A 22,770-nucleotide genomic window follows, 5' to 3' on the forward strand; every position below is an offset into this window, starting at 1 on the left:
GGAGCTAGGAGGAAATACTATGAAAATTGAAAACACTTACCTTCAGAGTTCTTCAATGGAGTTCATTAACAGTTGTCAAAGATCTAAGATAGTATGTGAATCTAAAAACTTACATACAAAGATGTGTAAGAATTGAGAAATAATCTAAAGAGACAAATAATAAAACAGTGTAATGTAAGTTAAGTGTACAGAGTAGTTTCCTTGTTACTCCTTCTTTACTTACAGGTTGTTATTGCAATAAGAGCACCCTCTCTCTGTGGGACTATTTGACACAGGGTCTTAACTTTGTAGCCCAGGTTTGGACCAAACTTGGCTACCAAGGCCAGAAGAGAATGTTGGGTTTCTTGCTTTGCCATTATTTGTTAATTATTATTTAAACATTATTTGTTGGAGATGGGTTATCTCCCTGAACCTGGCAGTCAGTAAGAACTTGAGGTCCTCCTATCTCTGCTCCCCACAATCATGGAATTTCAGGAACACGTGGGGCCACACCAGCTTTCATGTGGGTGTTAAGGGTTTGAACTTTGCACAGTGAGCACTCTGACCCCTGAGCCATCTCTCCAATCCCTAAGAAAACTTCCATAAAATGTCGCATTTATTTATTTTGTGGTTGCGTGTTTACAAATGGCAGTGGCATGTGTGTAGGGATCGGAGGACAACTTGTGGAAGTCACTTCTCTTTTAAACATGTGGATCCTTGGGGATTGAGCTCAGTTTGTCAGGTGTGGTGACGTGTCCTTTCCTGCTGAGCCATCTCACTGGCCTCAAAATTTTCTTAACTGAGCAACTTCTGTAAAGTTTATTCAGAATAGCTTTATAGGATATAGATGTCTTTACATGTTTCTCTTATAATTTTTTCTTTTTTCTTCTCTTACATGTTATTGCTAAGTTCTAAGAAAAGTGTACTTTTTTGATTTGTTACTGTGTTGAAAATAGCATATGCCTTTTCTGTGTATTTTGTATAAGTTAAATATCAAAAATTCGTAATAATTATGAGAGAAGTCTGCATCTTAATAAGTAATAGACCAACTTCTATAAAGTTGTATAATAAATTGGTTAGAGCTACTTGGAAGTTAGTATTAGAGTTTGATAATCATGTACAAAAATCCCATTTTCCTGCATCATGATACTTTAAATGCTTAGAGCATAACACAGTATTTGCTTCTCTTCCTTCTAATTCCCTGTCATCTTTCATCTGGTACTTTTGTGATCTCTTACTTTTGCTGCTTATTCTTCTGAGAGTGATTTCTTAGGCTTCACCTTTCTTCTTTATAGGGCATTCCATCATTCTTTGCACTGAGGACCTCATTGAAGAAACAGCCAGACTCTTTCTTGCTTCAAGGAATCCAATTTTAGGAAAGGTGAAATTTGTAGTCAGAATCAACTTGAGGCTCAAAGAAACAAACAACTTATCAATCTACTTTCTGTCTTCTCTGCCTCATCCTGTTCTTATTCCACACCCCCTTTTCCAGTTAGCGGTCTGAGTATGTAATGCAGGCTGATGTGGACCTTCTCAAATCCTGGGTTTTTAGACACGCACCACCAAACATATCTTGTTTCTACTTTTAAAAATCAGTGATTAATATATTAAATTGTATTTCTTCATATGTCTTCAGCTTGTGTCAAACCCATTTTCTTGGTGTTTAAACACATAGACTAGGTTGTGAATTATATAATTTTGCTTGGAAAAATTCTTTTCTTCTGCCATATCTTGGTATTTTCATTTTACGTGATTGCTTCCCAGAGTCCGTAGGGCAGATTTAATCATTCTCAGCTGTTGTATTTCTCTGTGCATATTCTAAACTGAAACTCTCCCTTCACGTCTCCATCTAGCAGTGTGTATAGGAGTGTATCAGTCCTCTGCTGACAACTCCCACACAGTCGATCTGTCTTCCTTCCCCATTACAGGAACTTTTTTCTTTTTGTTTTTTAATTTTTCGAGACAGGCTTTCTCTGTGACAGTCCTAGCTGCCCTGAACTCGCTCTGTAGACCAGGCTGGCCTGGAACCCACAGAGATCCGCCTGTGTCGGCCTCCCAAGTGTTGGGATTAAAGGTGTGTGCCACCACTGCTCAGCCCATTACAGTAACTTAACATAGAAGAATCTATGAGGGAAGGAAGATGAACTTAGTTGTCTAGCCCTATTGAAGTCATTAGTCATATTTAATTGTGGTATACTGTTTCAAAGCCTGATGTCTGCGATGATACCTTTAAAATTACCTTTTGTATTTTGTAAACATCAGTTATGCCTCAGATTCCTTGCTGTTATTTAAAGGCTAAGATAATTGTCTTATATTTAATTTTAACACCCTCCATCCCCTTTTGTAAATCTGAATCCTAACCACTGGACTATCGGGATTCTCCTCCCCCTGTTGTGAGATGAGATCATACTATGTTCTCTCCCCGAGATAGGGTTTCTCTGTGTAGCTTTGGAGCCTTTCTTGAAACTCACTCTGTAGCCCAGGCTGGCCTCAAACTCACAGAGATCTGCTTGCCTCTGCCTCCTGAGTGCTGGGATTAAAGGCGTGCACCACCACTGCCCAGCCATGAAGACATTTTTGGTCCTCTTAGGCACAAGTAATCTCCCATCTCCTTTTTTTAAGTGCTAGACAGTATAGGTGCTATCATGACCGTCTTCAAAGAACCTTTTTGTTAGGAGGAATCGAGCAGGGTCTCAGTTTAAGCACATGCCGGCCTCAGACTCACTATCCTCCTGCCTTGGCTGCCATATCCTTGGGTTTTTATTAATTTTTATTATATTTTCATTAAAAACCACTAACAGTAGAGTCGTGTCCTTCATTGTTCTCTAGTTGAGATCTTCACCCCTATTTTTGGTTTCCTTGACTTCATTGTATAATAAAATCTTCAGTAAAATTATACATACTTTGTTCTTGTGTGCTTGAAATTTCTTTCTTTTTTTTAAAGCTATTAGGCCTTTTAGATACCAATATATAGGATATTTTCCCTAGTAATTCAACATGTATTTAATTTTTGGTATGGTAACCCTGTTTTCATTTAATTCTAAGTTCTCATTCTTTATCTGTCAGCATGGAAGTAGATGATAAATCAGTTTTATCTTTTGGAGAGTTTGAAGTACTCATAGTGTCGGGTCAGGCCGCGGCGCCCCCCCCCCCCCCCCCCCCCCCATAGTTTTGGTGCCTGTCCTAGATCTCGCTCTGTAGATCAGGCTGGCCTGGAAACTCACAGAAATCTGCCTGGCTCTGCCTCTCAAGTGCTGGGCTTAAAGGCGTGCTCCACTCGGCTCATAGTTTTTTTTTTTTTTTTTTTTTTTGGTTTTTCGAGACAGGGTTTCTCTGTGTAGCTTTGCGCCTTTCCTGGAACTTGCTTTGGAGACCAGGCTGGCCTCGAACTTACAGAGATCCGCCTACCTCTGCTTCCCGAGTGCTGGGATTAAAGGCGTGCGCCACCACCGCCCGGCCCAGGCTCATAGTTTAAGATGATCTAGTAGGAAGTTGGTAGTTTGGAGCCAGGGTACCAGCACAAGCATCTACCCATCTTACCAGTTAATAAAGTATGCCATTTATATCCTGAGCTAATTTAAATTTAGAATTTTTCAGAGATTTTGATCTGAGTTAGCTATTGTAAAATTTCTAATTATGAAACTGATATTTTCAGAACTTTTTGTAAGGGATGAAGGATATACTTCTTTGTGACAATGATAGGTATGTGTAATACCTGTTTGATTATACATACAACCTGATTAAATTCCGGGGAAAATTTCATATTCCCAGCAAGTACAGTAATCTTAAAAATGTCTTCATTTAGCAGTTATTCCCAGTACTGACTTCAGAACACTGACTTTACATGATGCCTAAAGTTACATTAATATGGACTGTAAATATTTGAATGAATTGACATTATGAGATAATTTTTATTTTTAACTAATAGTTGGATCTAATAGACATTTAGAAGTATTGGGATTGTGGGTCCTCACTCATTGATTATTAATTTGTTAGTATATTGAAAGGATTGAAAAAAGATAGGAAATTTTGACTTTTTAATACTGGCTTAAGGGGAAACTAGAACTGTCACATTAAAATGAAAAATTTTAAAGTTTTTTTTAAATAAGTGAAGAATGTAAAGATACTAATTCTTGTTTTCCAATTACATCTTAGCCTGCAGTCTTCTGTATTAGTAGGCATTGCCCAAACTCTTATATTTCATAAGGTTATGCTTAAGCTGGAATTTGACTTTACTCACTTAGATTATTTTGCCCCAAACCAGCTGGTATTATTTTTTATAATGCAGTTAAGGTTTTGATGGGATCATTTACTCTAAAATTTGAAATTGTATATAACACATGCTTGTGCTTTATTTATGCAGAATATCCCCCGAATCCTAAATCTAGAGCTCCAAGAATGCTGGTCATTAAGAAAGGTAATACAAAAGACTTACAGCTATCTGGATTCCCAGTAGCAGGAAACCTTCCGTCACAGCCAGTTAAGAATGGAACTGGTCCGAGTGTTTATAAAGGCTTAGTCCCCAAACCTGCTGTTCCACCTACAAAAGTAAGTCCTGCGCTTAAGCCAAGTTTGGTACGGATAGATGTCCCATTTGTGAAGTGGCACTCCAAACTCAAGTTTTTCTCTGCACTTTGACCAGTTGCTGGTTTTTTGTAGTAGTCTCCATCTGCTGTAAAAAGAAGCTTCATATACATATGAACTATTTTACTTTAGGAGCAGAGAGAATTAAATTTTTATAATTTCTGCTCTACTGGATGAACTAGGGTTTATTTGCTTGGTACATGCATTATACTGTTTACTTGGTACTCAGTTTTAAGTTTTTAAAATGCTCATGAGTTTTATTATAAGACAAAAAAGAAATCTCTTAACTCTTAAAGAATTTTGATTTAGATTTAAAAAATTACTGTATTAGTTTAAAAATCACATTTTGTGTGTAGTTGTCTGTGCACACGTGCTACAATGCCCAGGTGGAGGTTAGAGAACAACTTCTCATCTTGCGTTTTTGAGACAGGGTCTTTATGAAATCTGGCTGGCTTAGACTTGCTGTGTAGAGCAGCCTGGCCTCAAATTTACAGAGATCCACTTGTTTCTGCCTCCAGAGTGCTGGGATTAAAAGCATGTGCCGGCACACCCGAGTTCCCTTTATTATTTTAAATCACGTGTGTGAGTATGTGTGTGTGTGTCTATGTGCAGGTGCCTTAAGAGGTCAGAGGTTTGTGTTTTTTTTTTTTTTTTTTTTTTTTTTTTCCGAGACAGGGTTTCTCTGTGTAGCTTTGCGCCTTTCCTGGGACTCACAGAGATCCGCCTGGCTCTGCCTCCCGAGTGCTGGGATTAAAGGGGTGCGCCACCACTGCCCAGCGCTGTCAGGTTTTTCAGGTGATTTGTAAGCCATCTGACTTTGGTGTTGGGAGCTGAACTTGGATTGTCTGCAAGAGCTGCTGAGCCATCTCTTAGCCCCAAATTTAGATGTCTTTATTGTATATTAAACCTCTGTTTTATTTGTAGAAAAAGATGGAGCCATATGCTGGGGTTCCACCTGTAATCCTAGCCCTGAAGGGCCTGATAAGGAGGATAGTGACTTCTGGCCTAACTCGTGGGCTGAATAGATAGATACTGTCTCTATAAAACCACAACAAAAAACGAATAATAAATGACAGTCAGGAACGTCAAAGAACCATGGAGAGATGGTGAAAGTAGTGTAAGAGAACTTCTGTGAGCCATATGCAATCATTGTTCAGTGTGTTCACTTTTTCTCTGTTTTCATGAATTTGTTTTTGCTAACTATAGATTCTTATGTTTTTCTTTAGCCTACACAATGGAAAAGCCAAACTAAAGAAAACAAAGTTGGGACTTCTTTTCCTCATGAATCTACATATGGTGTTGGTAACTTTAATACTTTCAAGTCAACTGCCAAGAGTATTAGTCCATCAACAAATTCAGTGAAAGAGGTAGGCCACTGACCATTTCTTGAGAAATGTAATCCCTCCTCCCCACACTCGAGACAGGGTTTCACTTGGGTAGCCTTGGCTGTTCTGGAACTCACAGAGATCCCCTTGCCTCTGCCCTCCAAGTGCTGGAATTAAAGGTGTGTGTCACCACCTCCTGGCTGAGGATGGTACTGTATTTAAAAGTAAAGACCAGGCAGGGTATTGCTGTGTGGCCCAGGTTAGTTTGGAGCCTCTTTTCATAAATGACCATTCTTCCTTAGTTAGCTTCCGGACGTAGGTTGTGCTGTGAAGCCCACTTGCTAAATCCTGATAGTTTAACAATTTATTAAATGCATAGACTTACTAAAGGTGAGATGCTTTAATTTTTTTCAGTGAATTTAGTTCAGACACGTGTTAAAATAATTGCAGTTTATTTGATGCTTGTGGGAGTTTCACTGTAGAATTAAATCTTGGCTATGAACGAGAATTTGTACAATTTTGTTTTGGGAGTGATGGATATATTATTAGTAGTAACAATAAATTAAGAGAAGAAAGAAAAGTATATATGAGTATGTGGTACCTCAAGTAGTTGTATTTTTTTGAAAATCAGAGTAGGGAGTTCCTTGACTAATCTAGGATCAAAGACACCTCTGCTGGTTGGAGTCTTGGACTAAAAGTTGTTTTAGGTCCCATATTGGAATATGAAAACTATATATAATTTATGTCCTCATCTGTAGAATTTTCACGTTAAAATAGGACCAGTGTTTCTAACTGGTTTATTGTTCTTTAATTCTAATACACACTTCAATTTCAGCAATTAAGCCTTATGATTTATTTCTGTGGACTAAAAAATTGCTATCACACAGTTGTAACATTCAGATGTTTGTGCTCTACTGCTTAAGCATCAAGAGAAAACAAAATGAAAAGTCACTATTTTCTCCCCCTCTCTTCCTCTCACAGAAATCTCTGGGGAAATCCAATGTAATGTCATCCTATTGCATAAATGATTATAAAATCTTATTGGAGGTGTTTCAGAACCCTAGCACTCTGTAGCATGGCCAGAAAAATGGCTTTTTATGTGCTGTGTAAATATTTAAAGTCAATAAATTCCTGATTTTATGTATTTAAGTTTTATGTTTTAAGTTCTGTTTGTTATCTGACCTTTATTATATCTGAAATAAGAAAGTTCTTGAGCTAATAACCCTTTTAGATAACAGTTTACTGTGATCTATACCTTGAAATCAGTTTCACCTTACAAATAAGTGTATGATAAAAAGCTGTGATAATTGTGCACTTTATTTTTACATTGAGTATCTAGTTACATGTTTACTAGTATTTCTGCATTTCCCATTAGTGTAATCGTTCAAATTCTTCCTCGCCTGTTGACAAACTTAATCAGCAGCCTCGTTTAACTAAACTGACACGAATGCGCAGTGATAAGAAGAGTGACTTTTTGAAAGCATTGAAAAGGGACAGAGTAGAAGAGGAACATGAAGATGAGAGCCATGCTGGCTCAGAGAAGGTAATTGAAATTGCAGTGACTCTTCATCTGACAGGAACGTACTTTTCAACTATGTGGATAAATATTTAGAACCTTGATAACTCCAATTAAAACTTGGTCTTTTTTTCCCCCTCCTAAGCCCATGCCAGCAGGTTCCTGTCTTCTTTGGGGAATATTTGAGGGTCTTATATAACCCAGACTGATCTTTAACTCTGTGTAGTTGAGGCTAACCTTGAACTTCTTATTCTCCTGCCTCCACCTCTGGAAAGCTGGACACCCACACACCTGGTTTGGGCAGAAGTATTTGTGATGGCGCCTAACCCTGATGCTAGAGTCCAGGTCGGCTCTGTACCTTGTTTCAGATGTGCTGGACTTGGTTGTCATTGCTGTTCTGTGTAGTCACTGAATACCTTCGCAGGATTAGAAATGGGCTCTGCTTTCTTTGCTTGATTCAGTTTTGAGAAGCCCTAGCAGGAAATGGAAAAGGCAGTTAGTGAGATCAGAGCCTCTAATCCCCTGGTTCCCTTCCTGTGTGCATCTTCAACAGATTACTTCCTTGACTCTCTCCCTAATGATGATCTCCGTGGTGTCTTCCCCTTTCTCTTAGACCTATTGTCTGGCCTCCATCCTTAGGGGTGCTTCTATCCACACAGTTGTAAATAAGCCTTCAATAAACCTATTTTGAAATTGTAGTAAAAAAAATTTTATCTCCCTGTTAAGAAAGCTAGTTAGCTTTTTTTCCTGAAACTTCTCATTTTGTATTTTTCTATGCAAAAACACATGGATTTTGTTTTATCTATTTATCTATTATTTATCTATTTATTTATTTATTTTTATTTCTATTTCTATTTCTATTTTTTGGAGACAGGGTCTTAAGTAAGTAGTCTAGGCTGACATGTAATTTATGATCCTTTGCCTTAGCTTCCCAGTCAGATGCTGAAATTACAGGTGTGCATGACCATGCCTGGACACAAATCTATCCTTTTTTAAAAATCCTTTTATCTTGGCACTGTGGTACATGCCTGTAATTCCAGTACTCTGTAGACTGGAACAGGAGGATTGATGCAAGACGGAGTCCAGCAGGGACTACATAGTAAGTACCAGTTGCATAATTACTGCTCTTTCTTTTCCTTCATCGTTACCTTTTTGGCCTTAGGTATTTTGTGAGAATACCTTTGAAATTTAATGATGAATAATTTAGATTTATGTATTTTTCATGAGAGTCTAGATAGGTTCTTTTAGTTGTTAGTAACTGTTCTTTAGAACTCACTCTTTATATTTTAAACTCCCTGAAATTCAGGATGACGACTCATTTAATTTGCATAACAGCAATAGTACTCACCAAGAAAGAGATATAAACAGAAACTTTGATGAAAATGAAATTCCACAAGAGAATGGCAATGCTTCAGTGATTTCTCAACAGATCATTCGTTCTTCAACCTTTCCACAAACTGATGTTCTTTCCAGTTCACTTGAGGCAGAACACAGGTTAGTAATTATTTCTACCTTTTAGCCACCATAATCTCTGTTCAAGATTTTACCAAGTTTAAGTGATTGATGGCTTCTTGATGGGTACTGGATCTAGGTTCTCACTTGTTACTTTACATGTGCTATAGTCTTTTTTTATTTTTTTTTTTGGTTTTTTGAGACAGGCAGGGTTTCTCTGTGTAGCTTTGCGCCTTTCTTGGAACTCACTTGGTAGCCCAGGCTGGCCTCGAACTCACAGAGATCCACCTGGCTCTGCCTCCCGAGTGCTGGGATTAAAGGTGTGCGCCACCACCGCTCGGCTACAAGTGCTATAGTCTTAACCCTGAATTTATTTCTTTTTCTTTTGTTACTGGATCTTACCATATAACCTTGGCCAGCCTGGAATTTAGTATGTAGGCCAAGCTGGCCTTGAACTATGCCTGGCACTGCCTCTTGAGTGCTGGGATTAAAGGAATGTGCTACCACACCTAACTCTAATTTGTTTGCTTTTTAACATGTTTATTAAAAATAAGGTTGATTTGCTTTTAAATGGGCAGATGATTTTTATTGAATTTACAGTTGTGTTTCCCCTGTGGTTTAATCATTTCACCCTGACTTACATAATCATTGATTTGTTTTCTATATGGAGTTTAGGATTGTATCTCAGCTCTTTCATGCTGGCTTTGATTAAGCCTATTTTCATTCCTGTTTTAGAGTATGCCATTACTTTGTTCTTTTTTTATTGCTCAGTAGTATATTGTATGGCTGCATGACTTTATATTCATTTTTAAGATTCATTTTATGTGTTTAAGTATTTGCTTACATTTATGTCTGTACCACCACATGTATACCTGGTATTTATGGAGGCCAGAAGAGGGCATCAGATACCTGGAATTGGAGTTACAGATGGTTGTGAGCTGCCATGTAGATACTGGGAATCGAGACCTGGTTTTCTGAAAGAGTATCTAGTGGTCTTTTCCCCCACTTCTTAAGTATTACAAGTAATGCCTTTACAAGCATTCATGTATAAGATGTTTTGTTTGTTTTGTTTTTGTGAACATTAAGAAAATGTTTCTTTAGGGCTTCTGCCTAAATTAATGAGATAGATTTATGTAGAGAAATGAAAATAATGACTGGTGCACAGTGAGGTATATGAACTATATTCATAAGAAGATAATGATGGGAGATTGAAAATGAGAATCTATGTAAAAGCTACTAATAGCAGAATTGCACATCCTGTATAACACTGGGTAGAAATTTATAGAAACCAAGCACATCCAATTATATTAATTTGGAGCAGTCTCTACATGGGTGCAAGTTACATGTTAGTAATACTGTATTGGGTATTATCCTAGTATGTAAAGGGAAAATGAAAAGTGCCCATTTGAATTAATGAAAACTTATATTTGTATGAACATATGTGCACATACAGAAATGAACAAATGTATATATACATAGGCAGTTTCTTTTTAAAAGATTATATGTACTTGTATGTTTTTCATTGACTATTTCTGTCTCACAGAGGAGTCAAGGCAGATGTTGATTATTCAGTGTCTCAAAATCAGTAAATTGTGTAGTTAACATTTAAATTTAGGAAATCTAATCCTAGAGCAAATAAATTATGGTTATTCTTAACCTCCTTTTGTTTGTGGGGGAGTTGGGGATTGAACCTGTCCTGCTAGACAAGCTTTCAGCCACTGAGTCCTATACCTTAAGCCCATAAAACATTCTTTTCTCGAAGCTTACAAAGTTGCATTTAGATTTCTTCTAGTTTACTTGTAGACTTCAGGTTTAATTTCTTTATGAAAATGTGATTTCATATGTGAAAAAAGATATCATAGCTTTGGTTTTCACTTAACTTTATTTGCAGTTCATAAGTACATATAACTTATAGTGGATGTATAAGTACATATGCTTATAGTGGATGCATTTATCAGTAATGAACAATAGTTTCTAGAGATAATTCTTTTGTATTAAATAATCCAGCGGGAGAGTTAAGAATACTTGTTCCCTTCTCCATTTCTTTTAGTGTTGTTGATTGAGCACAGGGTATCACAAATGTTTTTCTATTCTTATAAGTAAAAGAAGGAAAAATGGTCATAGCAAAAGCAGTAAGTTCTATTAGTCTTAGTTTATGAGCTTTAGATTAGGTGATATTGAATGATTAGGTTAAGTAGAAATGCCATTTTTAAGGGCAGCCATCTATGTTATAGTCAAGACAGTGTATCAGAAAACCAGTGAATAGAAATCAAAGAAATAATTAATGCTGACTCGACTGTATTGGTTTTGAGGCAATAGTTCAGTGTGGAACATAATAATTTTGGAGGCAGAATACTAAAATTCTTTTTCTTTGCTGTGAAGTAAGCAAATTGTTGTACTTAAGTGACCCTAATTCTTCTTTTGTAAAATATGAGTAGCATGTTAGGTACTGTTCATATCTCTTGAGTACTAATATATTCTTTGAGACTTTGAAAAAATGTATGAAATTGATAACACCATGATATGTAATAGATACAAGTTGAAAGATGTCCAAATAGAAATAACAAATATTTAAGGAGTACAATTAAAAATACCTTTTTAAGTGTCCTTAAAAAACACAGAAACTTCAAAGTTACTGCTTTATGTGCAGCATGCTTGTCCAACAAATCAAAATGGCTAGTTCTCTGTTAGTCTTTTCTTAGCTCTGTTTTCCTAAAAATGGAAGTATTTTCTTTAAAAAAAAAAGTGAAAAGTGTAAACTTTTATTTTTCATTATATAGTTCCAGGCTGATAACTTTGAAAAATAATTTTTCTGTTATTGTTGAACATAATCCCTCTTTTTAGAATGAATTGTGTACTGAGGATAGTGAATGTCATACACCCAAGACATTGGTAGAAGATAAATTGTAAAATGCAAGATAGGGCATTCTTCTGCAGCCTTTCTTTTCCAAGTAGAAAATCTAATGAGCAGTTGAGAATATGTTGGATTGTGGTGGTATTGAAAAAGAAAAAAATGGCCGGGCGGTGGTGGCGCACGCCTTTAATCCCAGCACTCAGGAGGCAGAGGCAGGTGGATCTCTGTGAGTTCGAGGCCAGCCTGGGCTACCAAGTGAGTCCCAGGAAAGGTGCAAAGCTACACAGAGAAACCCTGTCTCGAAAAAACCAAAAAAAAAAAAAGAAAAAAATGGCATTATCACTAAATAGTACAAGGGTTTGCCATTTTTTATTTTTGACTTTCCTACTGGAAGTTTCCAGCATAGAGAACCTTGACCCTGAAGATTAAGCAGTCAAGCAATTCATTCTTATTTACTACTAAATATGGTTTGCTTGCTCAATTACTCATTTTTAAGAAAATAAACTCAGAAGTCCTTTTGTATCTTGGGGAACTGTGTAGCAGACTGTGAATCGTGTTTTCTTGTACATAGTATTAAGGGTACAATTGCATTACCCAGGTGAAGCTCTAAATTAAAATTACTTTTCTTCTTTTCAGATTATTAAAGGAGATGGGCTGGCAGGAAGACAGTGAAAATGATGAAACATGTGCTCCCTTAACTGAGGATGAAATGAGAGAATTCCAAGTTATTAGTGAACAGGTAAGGAAACCTAAGCCTTTTAGATTCACTCTTAAAACAGCCCTTCCTTAAGTAGAACAACCAAATTATAAGTAGACACCATGGTGGTGGGGGCAGCCTAATAGTTTTATTTATCTAGGAATTTATTAGCCATCATTCCATAGGCCAGAATTTCCTTTGAGACAAATCTGCAGTGACTTACTGTGTGTACAGTGTCTAGGCAAACAAAATACTTACAATTTTTTTCTTATCTAGACCTTTAATTTGGTTATTGATTTGACATAGGTGACAAGTTTTAATTAACTTCGCCTCTGATACTTTCAAAAAAGAATATTTAATATTCTAAACAATCTTGTTTTAGGTCTGTATACTTTCCTTTCTGAAAGAGTACTGGGAAACATTTGATAGAGCATCAAAAAGTTATTTTTCTAAATCTATTATAGATTTAAAAAAATAGTTCTGGTCAAAGTGAATTTAGTATTTTCCTCATTGTACTTCTAAAATTTGCTTAAAAACATACCACATAAAATTTACTAATTTAATCATCTCCCCTACCCCTACATTCAGCTCAGTGTCTTAAATGCATTCATACTGTTTGACAACCATTACCACCCTCCATTTCCACAATTTTTTTTTTTTTTTTTTTTTTTTTTTTTGTATTCTAAACACTAACCCAGTACCACAAATGGTAACTTTCTGTTCCTCTAGTCCTGGAAACTACTATTCTGCTTTCTGTCTGTATGAACATGATAGTTTCCCATGCCTCATATCAGTGTAACCATATACTATTTGTATTTTTGTGATGGTCTTATTTCTCCTAGCATTATACTCTCAAGGTTTGTATATGTAGCACTTCCTGGGATGAGGCTGAGTAGTATTCCATTATTTGCATGTATCGAATATTGTTTATTCATTCATCTGTTAATAGACACTTGGGTTTCTTTTACCTTCTGGCTACTATGAATATTGCTGGTATGAAAATGAATGTAGAAGTTCTTTTTTGATTTTTTGAGACACGGTTTCTCTGTGTAGCTTTGCGCCTTTCCTGGGACTCACTTGATAGCCCAGGCTGGCCTTGAACTCACAGAGTTCCACCTGCCTCTGCCTCCTGAGTGCTGGGATTAAAGGCGTGCGCCACCACCGCCCGGCCTGAATGTAGAAGTTCTTGATTTCAATTTGTGTGTCTACAGTAAAATTGCTACTGAAAAAAAGTTGGCCCCAGGTGATAACTCAGCAGGTCAATGCATTTAACACCAAACCTGACAACCTGACTTTGATTGTAAAAATTCACATGATGCGGTGCTGGGAGGTTGCTTAGCAGTTAAGAACATTGGCTGCTCCTCCAGAGGACCTGGTTTCAATTCCCAGCACCCACATGGCAGCTCACAACAGCTTGTAACTCCATTTCTAGAGGATCCAAAACCCTCACACAGCTTTGAATATAGTTGAGCAGGTGTCCTTGTGGTATGATGGAGCAGCCTTTGGGTATATGCCCAAGAGTGGAATAGCTGGTATAGCTATGAAGTAAGCAAATTGTTTTACTTAAATGACCCTAATTCTTCCTCTGTAAAATAGGACTAGCATGTTAAATACTATTCAGGGCTTGTGAGTGCTAATATAATCTTTGAGACTTTGAAAAAAATGTATGAAATCGATACCACCTTGATGTGTAATAGATAAAAGTTGAAAGATGTGCAAATAGAATTAACAGAAATATTTAAGGAGTGCAATTTAAAAAAATCCAACAGTTTATTATAACATGTGTCCTTAAAAGAAGCAGAAATTTTTAAAGTTACTGCTTCATGTACAGTACACTTGCCCAACAAATCAAAATGGTTAGTTCTCTTTCAGTCTTTTCTTACCTGTCAAAAAGTGGAAGTTTTTTCCTTTAAAAAAAAAAATGGAAAGAAGAGTAAACTTTTTAATAATATGTAGTTCGATTCCTCGTCTTCTGAGAAATTGCTATATTGGTTTCCAAAGTCCCTGTACAAGTTTGCACTTACACCAGCAATGGAAGACTGTTCCTCTTGTTCCCCTTGCTTCCCATCCAGGACAGCATGTCACTTTTTTTTTTCTTTAATCATAGCCATTCTGAAAGGTGTAAGGTGGAATCTGAGCCAATTTGATCCGCATTTCCCTGATGTCTAAGAATACTGAATATTTCATTAAGTGTTTCTTGGCCATTTGAGATCCCTCTGTTGAGAATTCTCTGTTTAGAGAATTGGGTTATTTGGTTTGTTGATGACTAGTTTCTTGAGTTCTTTACATATTTTGAAAATTAACCTTCTGTCAGATGTGGAGTTGGTGAAGTTCTGTAGGCTTCTGTTTTGTCCTAGTGATGGTGTCCTTTGCCTTATAGAAAGAAGCTTTTCAGTTTCATGATGTCCCATTTATTAACTGTTTTTAGTGCCTGCACTATTGGTGTGCTATTTAGGAAGTTGTTTCCTGTGCCAATGTGTTCAAAACTATTCCTTACTTTCTCTTCTATTGGTTCAGTGTGTCTTGATTTATGTTGCGGTCTTTTATTCACTTGGACTTGAGTTTTGTTCAAGGTGATAGATATTTGCATTCTTCTACATGTGGGCATCCAGTTAGACCAGCACCATTTGTTGAAGATGCTTTCTTTTTCCTCTCGGACTCTATTTCTCTTAATGGGTTGCCTTGTCCAGCCTTAATACTGCAACTCAATATGCATGTTTGGTTGATATCCATGGAAGCCCTGCCCTTGGCTGAATAAAAACAACAACAAACAAACAAACAGACAAACAAAAAAACCTAAAAAACCCAAATTTTTAGGGTTTGCGAGATGACGGTGGTTAAAGGTGCTAGATACAGCCTGATGACCTGAGTTGGATTCCCAGGACCCACAGGATAGGAGAGAACTGAGCCTATGTATTGTCCTCTATCACATGTGTTTCCCCACATATTCCTTGATGAATATAGGTGGGGCCTGGAGATAGAGTTCAGTGTCAAGGTCTTCTTGTAGAAGACCCATGTTAAGTTCCAAATACTCACATGGCAGTAATGGGGTCCCATTATTACCTCTTTTGACCTCTGGGTACTAGGTGTGTACATGGTGCACAAACATGCTACATATGCACATGCTATGAAAATAAGTCTTTATAAATAAATGTAATTTAAAGAAGGTTTTAGCAAGACTACTGTTTTCCCAGGGGATATATCATTTTACATTTCCTGCCAACAGTGTATATACAAGAAGTGCTCCAGTGTCTCCACATTATTATTTTCTGTTTGTATCTTATCTCTTATATAGTATAAGTTGTTAACTCAGTGTTTTTGATTTGCATTTCTCCAATCATTTGTGTCTTAGTTACTTTTCTATTGCTGTGCTAAGACACCATGACCAAGGGCATGCATAGAAGGGAGAGTTTATTTGGGACTTACAGTTTCCCAGGGTTAGAGTCCATGATCAGTATAGTGGGGATCATGGTGACAGACAGGCATGGATGGCTGCACCGAAACTGTAACTCAGAGCTTAAATCCTAAAGTAGGAGTCAGGAAGAGGGGGAGGGGAGGGGAGAGGAATGGAGAAAGAAGTGGAAATGGTGTAGGTTCTATGTGGGTATTATTCTCATTCCACTACAGTTAATGAAGTTTGAGCATCTTTTTATAGTCTTATTAGCCATTTATATTGCTTCTTTGGGAGTAAATATCTGTTCAGATCCTTTGTGCTCCCTCTTGACTACATGCTGGAGATCATAGCCAGGGCTAATAACCCATGTTAATGCAAGTGTTATATCACTGAGCCATCTCCCCACTCCCTTCCATCCTTGTCCATAAACACACACACACACACTGTTTTATTCTTCTCTAATACATTACATCCCAACCACAGTTTCTCCTCTTTCCAGTCCCTCCCCCTTTCCCCAGATCAATTCCTCCTGTTTCCAGAGAGAGAAAGAGAGAGAGAGAGACAGAGACAGAGAACGAGATCATGAATGAACGTGTTCCTGCAGGCCTCCTACTGAACATGGCCTAACAAATAAGATGACACCAATCCTCATCACAGTTGGAGGAAAAGGGTCCCAATCCCAAGCATAGACAAAAGAGTCAGTACAACAACTCTAAGATACATGCATGCAGAGACCTGTGTTTGTTTCTGTGAGCCCCGATGAGCCTTGCTTATTAGTTGAGTGTGTGCTGCATGTGCTGTGTTCTTGCAGTGTCCTCGTCCTTTCTGGCTCCTACAGTCCTTCCTTCGCTTCTTTTGCGGGGTTCCCCTGGCTCTACCTAATGTTTGGCTGTGGGTCTTTGCATCTGACACCCATTTGACAGTTGGGGTAGCACTGATCTATGAGTAGAGCAGAGTATCATTAGGAATTATTCTTTCTTTTTCTTTTTTCTTTTTCTTTTTTTTTTTTTTTTTGGGGGGGGGGGTGCCAGTTGTGTTTGGTTCTATCTTTTGTCTCTGGGCTCTTGTGCCTCTGGTTCCTGGCTGTCTAGGCAAGGTCAGGCATGAGCTCCCTCTTGTGGCACGGGCCTCAAGGTGGACCAGTTATGGATTGGCCACTCTCACAAGTTTTCACCACCATTTCCCCAGCACTTCTTGCAGGCAGGACAGATGGTAGGTTTTAGATCTTAGTGTTTAGTTTTTTCTGTCTTTAATAATGTAGAGTAAAGGTCCAACTTCATGTGCATATTAAATTACTTTTTGGGTTAATGTGACCCAGCAGACAAGAGAGAGAAACTTAAGGATAACTTTGAATTTGATCCTCAGGACCCTTTGGAGAGAACTAAACTAGCTCTTAAGCATTGTGGACCTATGCATGCACTCATACTCTCACTCTAAATGTAATAAAAATTTAAAATAAACAGATAAATAACAAGTACCCTAGCTAAACATCTATATAAACAGGGGTTCTTTCTGGGCTCTCCATTTCTTGGGTCGGTGTCAGTTTAAGAGCCCCTTTAAGACAGAGTCTTTAGCACTGGCCACCCTTCCCTCTAGCCAGGTTTCTCAGACTAAATGGTAGACCTACCTAGTTCATGCAGTGCTGGGGATTGCCAGGCAGTGCTGGCTAGGCAGACTCCACAGCCCTGCACCGCTTTGATTACTGTGTTTTTGTGGTAAGTTTTGAGAGTCAGGAAGTATGGCCCTCCAACTTTGTTCTAAAAGGTTGTTTTGTGGTTTCTTTAACATATTCCATGTAAAATTTAGTAGGGAATTTTCTTTTGTCCTTATCTTAAAGCCTTTTATATTAATGTATATTAATGCACAAACTAATAATGGTTTCAGTGAGATTTTACAAATGTATGTAGTGAATTTGATCATAGCCCTCACCCACCCCTTACCCTCTCTTGTCTGCCTTTCCCTTTTTTACTGAAATAGTGGGTTTTCTTTTTTTTCTCAAACAAATAACATTGTTATTTCAAATGTGATTGCATTGAATCTGTAAGTCATTTGGGGGTAATATTAGCATCTCAGCAATATTAAATCTTCTAAACCATGAGCATGAGAGGATGTTTTTCCATTGGTGTGCAAGTATATCAGACTTTAAAACTCTTTACATTGTATAAATGAAGTTTTCCCTTCCTTCCTTCCTTCCTTCCTTCCTTCCTTCCTTCCTTCCTTCTTCCTTCCTTCCTTCCTTCCTTCCTTCCTTCCTTCCTCCTCCCTCCCTCCCTCCTCCCTCCCTCCCTCCCTCCCTCCTCCCTCCCTCCCTCCTCCTTCCCTCCCTCCCTCCTTTCCTACTCCCCCCCCCTTTCTTTTGGGGGGAGGGATTTCAAGACAGGGTTTGTCTTTGTAACAGCTCTGGTTGTTCTGGGACCTGCTCTGTAGGCCAGGCTGGCCTCGGGCTGCATGCCTCTGCCTTATGGGACTAAAGGTGTGTGCCACCGCTGCCCAGCAATGGAATTGTTTGCTAAACAATTCTTTTTAAGTCATTTGTTATCAGTATTCATTGTCTTAGAATCAGCTGATCTTTCATGTTGACTTTTATATACTGTAACCTTGGTGTATATTAAATTCACAATAGTTTTTGGTGGTGAGGACATTGTTGGTGTTGGAATTTCGTCTTTTGCAAACAGATAATTTTGCTATTTCTTACTTCTTTCCAACTAATTTTTTTTTTTAAATTCAGAAGTTCTTAATGAACCTGGTTTTTAACATGATTGTGAAATTGATGACCATAGATAATAGTAGTTTTGAAAGTCTAATTTTTTTTGTTAGGCATGTGCATAGTTTTTATACAGAATTTCACTTTAAATAGTTGAGAGCTTTTTTTTATTCAGTAGTATAAACTGATCATAATCCAGATGAATAGTTTTCTCTCCATCCAGATTTTTTCATTTGCCCTTGTATTCAGTCTTTATTATACCTAATTCTAACTGGTATTCATTTACCAATCCGCTTTCTGTCCTTAGGAATTAGTTTTTCTGGAGTATGTGCTACTAAGCAAGTGCTCTACCACTAAGCTATCCCCAGCTTGAATGATTTATTTTGAGTTTAAAGAAAGGTACCATTCAAAATGTACTTAAGCACCATTGCTATGAATAGTATTCCAAGGAAAGCAATATTATATTACCAAGACTTTAAAATCATGTGATGGCTGAGGCATGTAGCTAAAACCTTATTGATAATAAAGTACGTAACTGCCACAAAGATATTAATTTTGTACGCTGTGAATAGGAAACTAATGATATATATATAAAGTCTGTATTTTCTGAACTAATGATGAAGGCATGGATATATTTATATTAAGTGTTATATAAAACATTTGATATTTAGGTACCCAAAAAAGATCATTAAAGATGTTTTTAGAAGGGTTTGCATTGTACCTGGTAACAGAGTTGGAGCTTAATGATTCTGCTTTTAAACTCTCCTCTCTAACAAACATGTACTGAGTGTTTAGATATTCTTCACTATCCAGAGTTGAACTCCTTTTTCTAGCAGACAGTTTAGTGAGAGTATAAACTCCCATGTAAAGCAGATTGTGATAATAGTCTAAATGTTGCAGGTGAGGATCAAAGAGCGAATGAGTAGGGTGGTAGAGAAATGCAAAATCAGTAATTTTCCTCATAGAATTTACTCCCCAGTGGTCAGTGACTTCGGAGAATTTAATTAAGGATATGGATTTGAATTGGCCTTTGACAGATAAGATCAAAGAATTACATTGTTGGAACAAATTGTAAACAGGCAAAAGTAAGAGATTTTGCTAGGGCTCGTAGAAGCAGAAAGAGAATTGGGTGGAAAGCTTTAAAGTGTGACTTCACAATGTATTGTTAACTTTAGCTCGTAATTTCCACTAGGTACCATGTTAAGTGCTTTCTTAAGCCCTTGTGTGAAGTAGGTTTATTAATACTACCCAATACATGAGAAAATTAGAGCTTCTATAACACAGTTAATGAATTGAGCAATTAGAATTTGAGCCTGAGTTCAGCTGAATTACTTACTCTACTTACCTTTAATCATGGTAAAGGGGTATGTTGAAGAAAGATACACTGGAGTCAGAATATGAAGGGCTTTAAATGTCATGTCAGGAGTTTGTGTCGTTATTAGGTTCATTAGAAGTTTTGGTAAGATAGGTACACTTATAAAGGATACACTGTAAGGTTTTTTTTTGGGGGGGGGGGAGGGGATTCAAGACAGGGTTTCTCTGTGTAGTTTTGGTGCCTGTCCTGGATCTCGCTCTGTAGTTCAGGCTGGGCCTTGAACTTACAGAGATCTGTCTGGCTCTGCCTCCTGTGAGTGTGGTTCTTAAGAGTGGAATCAGGCTGATAAGTTGGGAATATATTGCAGCAATTAGGATTGCAGCCTACACTGGAGAAATGTTAGGTCTAAGAATAAAAGATCTGAACTACAATCATGAGGATTTTGAAATACCTGAATGTAATGATAGTATATTTATTATAAGTAGTGTAGAAGGAGAGAGGAACTGGTTTAAGAAACTTTAAAATGTCAAGGTAGATGTTACTGGGTGATGCACAGGCTTATAGAAAACTTAAGGAATAAAGACATAGATTTGGAATGCGATGGCTTCCTTGGTAAAGTGTTTGCTGTGTAAACATGAAGAGCTGATCTCTTGCACCTTTATAGAAAGAAAAGCCAGACATAAGCAGTGTGTTCCTGTAATCTCAATGCTGGATAATAGGAAGCAGAACTCCAAGGTCAGAGATGGGCCCTTTAAAAATAGAAATTGAGGAAGACACCTGGCATTGACCTCCCCACCCTCCATGTCCGTTGATTGATACATATGTCAGCACGTGCACACACATGCACACGAACCGGTAACACACAGAAAAGATAGAATTGTTGGCTAGCTGAGGTGAATGGATGGCTTGATTACTAGATATGATTACTAGATATGATTAATTGAAGGTCTTGATATATATCCCATTCAGCTATGGGACTTTGTAGTTCAGGTTGGCCTTGAATTCACAGTCCTCATTCCTTTGCTTCCCACGTGTTACAAGCAGAACTCCAGGTTTAACTATAGACCCTTGTTTGTTTAAACAACAATCATAAGCAAATAAATGGAGACCACTTGAAGAAGACACTTGACATGGACCTATACCCCCCCCCCCCACGTTTATGCCACCATACTTATTTAGATTCATTTTCATTGAAGTTGTCCACAGATGATTTTAAGCTGTGACAAAATGAGGTTATATTGGCTCATAAACTCGGTGAAGTAAGAATAGAACTTTGATGAATAGAGAAGCATTTTTTTTTCCGAGAGGGACCAGACATACTTGTAAATGTCAGGTATCTGGGAACATTAGAGATGGACGTGTGGTTTTTTGAAATAAAGATGATGACACTGTTTAAACTGATGGGAGGTGAGCATCAAAATTAAATCAAGATAGAAAACATGCTAAGACAGAAATGGGAAGGGAAACTTAAAGCTTAAGCCACTATGTATGTACGTGTGTGTTGTGTATTTAACATTAGCTATAGCTCTTTGGATTTGAATAGAAATTCTCATAAAGAACCATCATCTGTAAAACCTATAGACAGTTCTAAATATTAACTTATTTAGTTTAATTTGATCTCTGCAAACTTAACATTTAGAGATGCACATAAACATTAGCCTCATGGTTTTCATGAGAAATTCAAAAGGTCCGAGTTAATAAGAGTATATATTGTCATTAGTTTTATAGTTTTATGTTATTTTTAATTGGGGTGTCTGTTTCCCCCATTTTGAGAGGTAATGTTTTTGACTCAGGTTTATCATCATCATCATCATCATCATCATCATCATCATCATCATTAATCTTTACTTTTTTTGTTCGTTTGTTTTTGTTTTTCAAAACAGGATTTCTCTCTGCAGCCCTGGCTCTTCTGGAACTCGCTCTGTAGACCAGTCTGGCCTTGAACTCACAGAGACCTGTCTGCCTCTGCCTTCTGAGCGCTGGGATTAAAGGCGTGCGCCACAACTGCCTGGCTTAATCTTTATTTTTTATTTCTTACTTTGGGTATTGAGGCTTTTTTCTTGTATCTTAATTTTGCGTGGTTAAGTATAGGACTCTTACTTTGTATACTTCATTTTACTTATTTTACAAAGCGTGAATAAAACCACCTGCCGGCCTTTTTAATTTAGGTCCTGATAATAAAGAGATTAGTTTAATGGTTTTGGATTATTTGCCTTAGTCGCACCTGCAAGTATATTTATTGCAATGTTTATGTAAAACAACAGAAGTTTGGGAAGGTTTGATACTGGAGCTAGAGTCCTGCCTGACCCACTGTCAGGACAGATCTCTCACCCACCAGTCCCATAGCTGCTCAGACCCAATCGAGGAAACACACAGAGTAAACATTGCTTATAAACTGTATGGCTGCAGCAGACTTCTTGTTATCTAGTTCTTATATCTTAAATTAACCCATTTCTATTAATCTATAAGTTGCCACGTGGCTCGTGACTTACCGGTACCTTAACATCTTCTCATGGTGGCAGCTGGCACTGTCTCCTCTACCCCAGCCTTCCTGTTCTAGAATTCTCCTCTTTGCTAGTCCTGCCTATACTTCCTGCCTGGCTACTGGCTAATCTGTTTTATTAATCAATCAATCATCCACAGCACTTCCCCTTTTTCTTTTTTATTCAAAAAGGAAGTTTTAACTTTAACATAGTAAAATTACATATAACAAAATTATCAAGCAAGAATTACAGTTACAATATTAAAGAAGATATCCTGTCTGTCTTATATTTGTGAGTCTAAGGCTTTATATTTAACTTATCTTTTATCATAACTGAGGAAATTGTAACTCATCCACAGCATGATACCTTAGTGTGACAATTTTGAGTCACTTCTGCTCTTGGTACTTAAAAGATCCTCCCCCCCCCCCGTGGTTTGGGGGTGGTGGTAAATGTTTGTTCCCAAAAAG

General features: G+C 37.5%; 1 protein-coding gene across 5 annotated transcripts in view; it reads left to right on the forward strand.

Moving 5' to 3' along the window:
• Gpbp1 (GC-rich promoter binding protein 1) overlaps positions 1-22,770 on the forward strand; it is a 78,739-nt gene that overhangs the window by 54,605 nt on the left and 1,364 nt on the right. For all 5 annotated transcript variants that reach the window (XM_028884372.2, XM_028884364.2, XM_028884381.2 and 2 more), the window contains 5 exons: positions 4,343-4,527; positions 5,790-5,930; positions 7,264-7,431; positions 8,711-8,898; positions 12,347-12,449. In XM_028884372.2, coding sequence (XP_028740205.1) covers positions 4,343-4,527; positions 5,790-5,930; positions 7,264-7,431; positions 8,711-8,898; positions 12,347-12,449 — 785 coding nt within the window. The remainder of the gene's footprint in view (positions 1-4,342; positions 4,528-5,789; positions 5,931-7,263; positions 7,432-8,710; positions 8,899-12,346; positions 12,450-22,770) is intronic.

Source organism: Peromyscus leucopus, chromosome 11 (genome assembly GCF_004664715.2).
Source record: "Peromyscus leucopus breed LL Stock chromosome 11, UCI_PerLeu_2.1, whole genome shotgun sequence".
Taxonomy (NCBI): Eukaryota; Metazoa; Chordata; class Mammalia; order Rodentia; family Cricetidae; genus Peromyscus; species Peromyscus leucopus.